Genomic DNA, 8978 nt, shown 5'->3' on the forward strand with positions numbered 1-8978 from the left:
TTATACATAAAGAATGATACGACTTAGATATGTAAGAGATTTGTATCATCAGCATACAGATGTACTGAAAACAAGTGAACAAAGTTGATTAAGTTGTTAACCTAAATAAAAAACAAAAGAAGACCAAGAACAGAGCCTTGAGGAACACCTTACAAAACAGATTTATTACTAGAATTAAAACCATTAATACTTACAATTGTTTTTGATCTTAAAGATAAGATTAAAACCAATTTGTTATTTACAATACTGCAAATATATCCATAATGTCCTAATTAGAAATCAAAATACTACGGCTGAGGGAATTAAAAACTTTTACTTATCTTAATATTACCCTTACAATATTAGTTTCCCTTTTCTAAATTTGATTTGTACATACCTGCTAAACTAATACCTTATACACATTCATTTCAATTATTTGTTCCTTACCAGTAGAACCAGTTGTTATAAGAAAATAAGAAAACCAACAAATTAGTCAATAAGTGCAATCTATAGAATTCCCACAAAACTTTTATTTGAAAACAATAATGGTGCTAGAATTACTGTAAATTCCTTACACTAGCATTCTAGTGAAGACAGTGTAGTGTAACCAATAACAAACTGACCAATTCTAATTAAAAATTCTGATTAACAATCTACATAGTGGCCACAAAATTTTAAAGGTCAAATTCCAGGACATTCCAGGACTTTTTGAAAAATTTTCCAGGACATTTTATAACCTATTAAATGAATATTATCAATTATATTTTCATTTTCATTGAACAATATTCATAGAATATTTCAACTAAATCGACTAATAACTTTTTTAAATTGACAAAAAGTAGTAGTATTAAGTTTTTAATAACATAATAAATTAAAAAATTTTTTTTTTTTAAAAGTCAGTATAAAATAGAAAGAAGAATGTAAACTAATATAAATATACATATAATAGTTAAACAATCATACTCTTTAATGGAACTAAACTAAACCAAAACATATTTACAAAATAAATAAATGAAACTCAAACAATGATTGAATCTCTTTTTAAACATAAAGCTTTTTCTAAACTGTCAAGCTCTTGCAATTTTAAAAATTTATCTTTTGATAACTTTCTTAAATCATTTGAAGTGATTATAAAACTCAAATCTTTTTTTTCCTCTGCCTTTAATGCATAACTATCTGCCTCCTTTATTAAATCGTCAGCTGATGCTTGAAGTAGCTTCTTCCTTCGAACAGTGTCATAAATTTCAGCGGAAACAGCTTTTCTTTTTAAACTTACAGTTGATAACTCTTTAACTTTTTTTGCATTTTCCAACGCAACATCGTATCGCATTCTAGATGATTTGACTGATTTCATCATTTCTCTAGTAATTGGAATATCTGCAGCATTTTGTTGCTTTGATAACATGTGATCATGAACTATTCTTAATGCAATTAGAGAATCTTCACCTAAATTTTCAACTAGATAGTCCTTATTTACTTTGAACCCGCGTTCAATAGCAGCCTGGCCATGAGACAAGCAAAATAATATTATGCAGACATCCCAAAGAGATGTATATCCATTTACAGGTATATGCTGAGAAAGAAAAATATCCAACCTATCATCATATTTTTTGAATGATAAAAACTCTGTATCATGTTTACGAACAATGTTGATTATAAATTGAAAATATTCTTCATTTGCTTAGTCCCCAATTTTTGATTTTAAATATCCAGAAGCTACTAGTTGTTGCAATAATTTAGAAAACTTTAACTTATTACACTCTACTTCTCTGCTATCTGCTAATTGAATAGGATCTAGACAAGAGGAACACCTGACTAGAAGATATTTTATGGGAGATTTTTCTAACATGTGAGTTGCAAGTGAAGATAAAAATATACAAACATCTTTGTAAAATTTTGAAATTATGCTTCCTTTTGATGTTGATAATCGTTTGTATTTTTGAACTTCCATATTTGCAGACAGACCAATATCAATTGTATCTTCTCTTTTGTATAACATTGGATCTGTGAGATTTAGCTTCATTATTTTTTTAATTGTATCAGATCGTTCCATTACATCATTTAATAAAAACATACTTAGAATGCTAACTAAAATGTTTTTTAAAACATCGAATATAAATGGGACCATTGGTTTATCACATTGAAAACCCTTTAGGAATATATTTAACTTTTCAGCTATAAATTCAACAAACTTTAATTTAGCAATAAACAAAGGATCTTTAATTGTATCTTTTAAAACATTAAACCACTTTCCATGAGGTTGCTTTGATTTTGGTAAGCTTTGTAAGTGTTCAATAAACTTCAAATAGCCAGGAAAAATATTTGCTGCTCGTTCACAACAGTTTTGATTCTCACACCAACGATGGCCACAATAAGGTAAAGGGTAAACTTTGTTCTCAGCTACATTTTCATAGATTTCTCTGCATGAAGGGCATTCATTCAGAAACTTCCACATTGCTTTTAATTTTTCACCAAGTTTCCATTCAGAGTTATTAACTGATGTTTTTAGGCTTCCATGAACTGTGTGGAGGCCACACGTGCCAATATCTAATAAGGCTGGATACTCATTAAGTTCCCGATCTTCTTTTACCAGCCTTAAAAATTTTAAATTGACATTAGGTCCATCTGAAGATATCTGAATCATTTTTTGTATGTTAAGTTGAGATACACCTTCATTAAAAGATTTTAATAACTGCTTTGAATTTGAACCTCCTAAAAATTGTGAGTCAAGATATCTTGTAAAAACTTGATTTGATTCATGGTTCCAGAATCGAACAATAATATCCATTTGACCTTTTTGTATGCTACGATTTAATGACTCATCAAAAGATATTACAAAAACCGGTGATAACAATATTTCTTTATATAACAAATCAAGAAAATATGGTGCAATGCCAAATTTTGTAACATATCCACACTTTGTTCGACCTACCTGAAACTTTTTTGCAATGTTACTATCAGAAAACATAGATATAAATAGTGAGTTAATACCTTCACATGATCTTGGAAAAGATTTTGATAAAGCCACGTGTAATATCCATCTAATTTCAGCGGTTATTACTTGTTCATTTATAAATACCATATCCAATGTTTTAGACTTTTTAGATGGCTTTTCAATAATCTGAACAGTACCAGTTTTTAAAGGTGACAAAGTTTTTGATTCAGCAAAATAATTGCATAATGAACTTAATACTGGAGGTGATAACTCATAATGTTTTTTACTTTTGAGATGACTTTTTAAAGCATTTTCACCCATATTTCTAACATTAATGTCTTTTTTACAAAAAGAACATGATGCAATTGTCGTACTTTTTTTAATAATCCAGTTTTTGTATTCAGGTGTTTGCAACCATGCATTCGAAAAATGCAAATCTCGAGGCATTCTATATTTATACTTTACTCTTTAAACTTTTTCTAAACTTAAAAATATCCAAAAAATTAAAACTATAGAAAAATTAAATACTATAATTTGATATGCATGATTTCAAACCAACAATTACTGATATAAGAAAACAAAAATCAAACAAAATTCAAAGTAATTAAAGCAATATATAAAACCTAAAAAAAACCATTCATAAAAATTAAATTACAGCGGCTTTAAATTTTTTTAATTGCATAAAAAAATTTAATTTTACTGCAATAATATTAGTAATTTTAAAATATATTTAAAAAAATAAAAATTCCAGGACATTCAAGGACAATTTTGAAAAAATCAAAATTTTCCAGGACATTCCAGGACACTTGCAAAAACCCAGGACATTCTAGGACTGTGGCCACCATGAATCTACCTTTAGAAATTTCTTACCTTTATAAAAATCTTTTATTATTCTGAAAATTGAATAAATTATAAGGTGCTTAGTAAAAACTTAAAATATGTTATGCAGTTAAACATGGGTTATGTGGTAAAACGTGGCGTGTGAGTGTTTAAAATTTCTGACATTGCTTTATTTTACTTTACATCCTTTTTTTTTTTTTTGAAATAATAAAAGGTGAAAAAGTTGAATAAGTTTGACTTACTTGTCAAATCCAAAGTTTGAATCAAATAAAAAATTATTTTCGTACATTTAATACATGATAATATATTAAACCATATAATAAATAACAGAAAAAATCATTGAAAACTTTAAACTTTGTTATGAACATATAAATAAATAGTATAACAAAACTATAATGGCTTATAATCAGTTTTTAATGACTTGATAATAGGGTATGGATAGTTACAACGGTAAATTGAAATTTGTTCGTTGTTTCATTGAAGTTTTTTGTTTAAGGATTATCACAGATTTTTTAGAAATAAGGTACCTCTTTGATTCCAGGAATCTCCAGTAACGGTGCTAATTCAATGCTGCTTGTGTTTGAGAGTCGCTCAAGGAGAGCTTGAAACAAAATTTTATACACCCAAAACTCGCTTATTTCCTAAATAAATAACACAAAATAATAAAAAAAATAAAATGTCTATAAACTTATTTTAATTATTTAAAAAATCTTTTTAAAAATGAGTAAAAAATATATAAAAATGCATACAGCTGTAAAATGTATCAACAGTGAGGTGTATGATATTGATGAGACAAGAAGATTCTGAAGAAAACCACGAGAAACCTCATAAGTTTCAGAAACTTGCAGTACAGATTTCTTTTTTAAAAGTTCAAATAATACCAAAGCCAAAAAAAATCGCTTGTAAATGAACTCATCAAACGAGTCCTAAAAAATCAAAACAAATTTTTTTTTCACAAAGTATTGAATTGATTTATACATACATATCACATATCTGTACTTTTTGCCTTCCTATAGTATCTCCTTTGAACAAGCTTAAGCAACATACTTATCATCTGCTTTATAAGAATGATTTCCATTATAGATTCATGTATAGGAATTATTTTGGGAATCATATATCTTGCAAAAAAAATTCAGAATCTGTTGTATCTTCCAAATCCTTAAACAAAATTAAGCCATTATTTTGAAAGTTCAAGAAACACACGATTCTGATCTAGAACCCAAACCTCATTTCATAACTGTTCAAGCTCCTCGCTTAATGGTTTTTTTTCCTTGCCACATTATTTGTGCTTGGATTTGATTATAGTTGTTCATCGAGCAAGGGTAAACTACTATAATCAACCTTGGTTAAACTTCCTCCTTTGTCGACATTACAATGGCATACAATAGCATGAAGATAGCTTTGATTTTAAATGACAGTGTAATTACCAACCAATTTTTCTTTATGAAAATCAACCATAAAAGAAGCATTTTTCACTAAAGCCGTTTTATTTCCTTTTTTTGTTTTCCCCTCAATTGAAGCAAATTTTTTCTTATCATTCAACTTCAATTGTTTAAAAATTGTATTTAAAAATATTGTTTTACAATGTTGTCACTTTTTCACTTTTGTGCGTACAAAATGATTTACACAACTAAATACAATTTTAATGGTTAAGTAATTAACTTGAATTTTTTTTCTTTGCAACAAGTAATATTTTTGTTTGTTAACAACTTTTTAAAGTAAAAAATCATTTATTTGCAAAGCCGCAATTTTAAGTAATAATGGAAAAAAAATATATATTTTTTTAAATTCATTTATACAAATGTTGAGAAAAGACTCATGATGGGTTAAAAATTTATTTTAAGACCATGTTACATGATAATAAAAAAAAACTTAAAAAACTTAAAGAAGTTTTTTTTTAATATTGGATAGACTGCCTGCCTAAACCAAATCCTCAGTCGATATAGCAACCCTTTTTTGTAGCAGCAGGCTTTAAGCTTTATATGATTTACACAATACGTGATTTACAAATTTTTTAAAACTATTATTTTAAAGCATTTTAAGACCTGTGTAAATTTTTGTTTTGAAACATTTTAATAGATAAAATATTCAAAAAATAAACCTGTTTTAGATTTAACCTCAATACTTTTCTATAATTTTTAAAAGATTTTTTCAAGATCAAATTTACAATACCTTGTCACATATTTATAAAGTTAGACACCAATTATTAATGAACAGTTGCAAATCTGACCAAGCAAAACAAACATTTATGACAAAAACATATGAAAAAAAATGTATAATAAACATACATTTCTGTTTATAAACTTGTAGCTGGTTACTTAATACTTTATGCTTATTTTATATATAGTATTATGTTATATATAATATTTATTATTTATACATAATATTTTATTGAGACACATGAGCTGTTGCAATTTTACCTCCATTCTAACAACTAACACAAAAAGCTTTAAGTCAGTAGTTAGTAAAATAAAAAACCGTTTCAAGTCAGATACACAGCAATAATGAATAATAAGTCAGATACACAGCAATAATGAATAATAAGTCAGATACACAGCAATAATGAATAATAAGTCAGATACACAGCAATAATGAATAATAAGTCAGATACACAGCAATAATGAATAATAAGTCAGATACACAGCAATAATGAATAATAAGTCAGATACACAGCAATAATGAATAATAAGTCAGATACACAGCAACAATGAAAAATAAGTCAGATACACAGCAATAATGAATAATAAGTCAGATACACAGCAATAATGAATAATAAGTCAGATACACAGCAATAATGAATAATAAGTCAGATACACAGCAATAATGAATAATAAGTCAGATACACAGCAACAATGAATAATAATAAATCAAAATTTAAGCGATAATTAACACACATTTGAGATATAATTAACATTCTTGATTTCTAATGTTTTTCTAGAAAATAAAAAATGAAAAAAAGGACAAAAAGAATAAAAACTAGAAATTAAATAAAAATAGAAATTGAAACTAGATATTGTTTTCCACTCTTTGCTTGGGTAACTTTTGCTTGGGTAACTTTTGACACAAAAAAACTGTCTAAGTAACTTGTTTCAAATATGCTATTTTTATACTTAAGTTGATGCTTATATTATAATTTTTTTTGATATGATAGAAATTTATTTAAATCATTGAAACTACAACTGAAGAATTTTGAAGCAAACTCTACTTTAAAAAAATTGTAAATTAAGATCATTAAATTAGTTCAATAATTAAAAATCAAAAAGTGAATAATAAACTTTATACAAAAATAACAATAACCTTGAATAAAATAAACTTTATTTTATTTTAGAAAAATCTAAAATAATCACTAAACTTGATCCTTTTACAAGAAAAAACATAAATCAAGAAATCAATTCAGATTAACACAAAAAATATAAATGAATAAAATCCAATTCAAATCAATTCATGACACTACTTTTCTTGCTCTGTTGTGATGACACATGTATGACTGATGTAGATGTGATGACACATGTTCTAAGTGTTTACAACTACTATCTACTATGTATGATGTTTTTAATGCATACATGTTTTCATGTATAATGCATATATTCTCTTTATTCACAACAACAATATATATATATATATATATATATATATATATATATATATATATATATATATATATTCAAATTTATAAAACATATGGAACAATAAAAAAGAGAAAAATATAGTATAAAAATAAATAAATTAAATTTAAAAAACAAACAAATTTAATCAGAAAGTAAACAATTAAAAAACAAAAAAATACCTTGCTACATCTTTTACCAGCAGCCTTCTTACTAAGTACACTTTCTGTTACTCCAACAAATTCAGCTGTTTTCAGATTGACTGGATTAAGCTTATTTACCTGGAACAAACACAACTTTTATTTCAGGAAATATATTCTATTTTATACAACATTACATAGTAAATACAATACCATCTATTGGGATAAAGAGAGGTAAAAATCTTTTATCTCACACTTCTTCTTAAAACTCAATACATCATCGCACTACTTACTACTATCCTTAGGCTGACTGGAAATCTTTTTGCCATTTTTTTTAATATGGTACTTGGGCTGATGTCTTCCTCTGCTGATAAATACACCTCCTACATAACCTCCTCTGTTTAGACAGGTATGGAAGTTTTTATTACCTTCTCATTGGTTTTAAGTCAAGCATCATTCTACTCCATGGTTTTGCCCTTTTTGTGCAGTTGCTATATCTAATCATAATCATTTTTTTCATCTTTTTTAAAATAACTCTCTTGAGAATAAGCGTCTATTTATTATTGCAAGAATTTATGTAAAAAGATGCTGTCTGATGCTAAGCTCTAATATTTCCAGTTTACTAAATGTCATACCTTATATCAGAAATTAGGCTATAGAGACTTTTTAAAATCTCCAACATCATCATTAACAAAAAAAAAAAGTCAAATATTCCATCTCTAACTCATAAGGTCTGATTTTATTACCTCTACTAAGAATAAGGAAGAACTACTGGCAAACAATTTTTCCTCTAATTTCTCTTGATTCTAATGATCATACTGTAATTAATCTATTGTTACACACCAAAATCACTCTGGCTTCCATTGCTAAAGCCATTTCTTAATTAAACATTTCTACGGCTTGTGGTTCAGACTAGATTTCTATCACAGTCTTACCAAAGTCCAGAAATCTCTTTAACTCTTTCTAAACTATTTAATAAGTGACTGAACCTTGTTTACCTGCCTGCTGGAAAATGACTTCTGTGGTTTGAACTTTTTTTAAGATTTGGAGAACACTCCAACTATCATTTGATCAGACTGTACATATATTAGATAAAGGTGGAAAGGTTAAGGTCATCGCTCTTGACATTCGTAAAGCTTTTGATAAAGTTTGGCATGCTGATTGTCCTTGATAAACATAACTCTTCTTTATATCCTGTAACTTCAGGAGTTCCTCAAGGTTTTATCCTTGGCCCTATATTCTTTTTAATTTACATTAACGATCTTCCAGATATTCTTACATCTAAGGTGGCATTGTTCGCTGGCGATACTACCATTTATTCTTGTCTTGATAAGAAGCCAACACTCTCTGATCCCTTGGAGAGGGCAATAATTTAGATCTTCCTATATTTATGAAGGGTGATGTACTCGACAAGTCATCTACCCTTTATCTTCTAGGATTAACTCTTACTTTCGATCTTTCTTAGAAACCGTATATCAA

At 27.2% G+C, this 8978-nt stretch overlaps 1 protein-coding gene across 1 annotated transcript in view; it reads right to left on the reverse strand.

Moving 5' to 3' along the window:
- The window catches only part of LOC100199381 (helicase POLQ-like), a 39439-nt gene that overhangs the window by 8623 nt on the left and 21838 nt on the right, over positions 1-8978 (reverse strand). Inside the window, exons 13-15 of the mRNA XM_065810478.1 lie at positions 7542-7640; positions 4504-4680; positions 4282-4395 (exon numbers count right to left, since the gene is read on the reverse strand). Of these exons, the coding sequence (XP_065666550.1) occupies positions 4282-4395; positions 4504-4680; positions 7542-7640 (390 nt within the window). The remainder of the gene's footprint in view (positions 1-4281; positions 4396-4503; positions 4681-7541; positions 7641-8978) is intronic.

This window comes from Hydra vulgaris, chromosome 11, assembly GCF_038396675.1.
Source record: "Hydra vulgaris chromosome 11, alternate assembly HydraT2T_AEP".
Lineage (NCBI taxonomy): Eukaryota > Metazoa > Cnidaria > Hydrozoa > Anthoathecata > Hydridae > Hydra > Hydra vulgaris.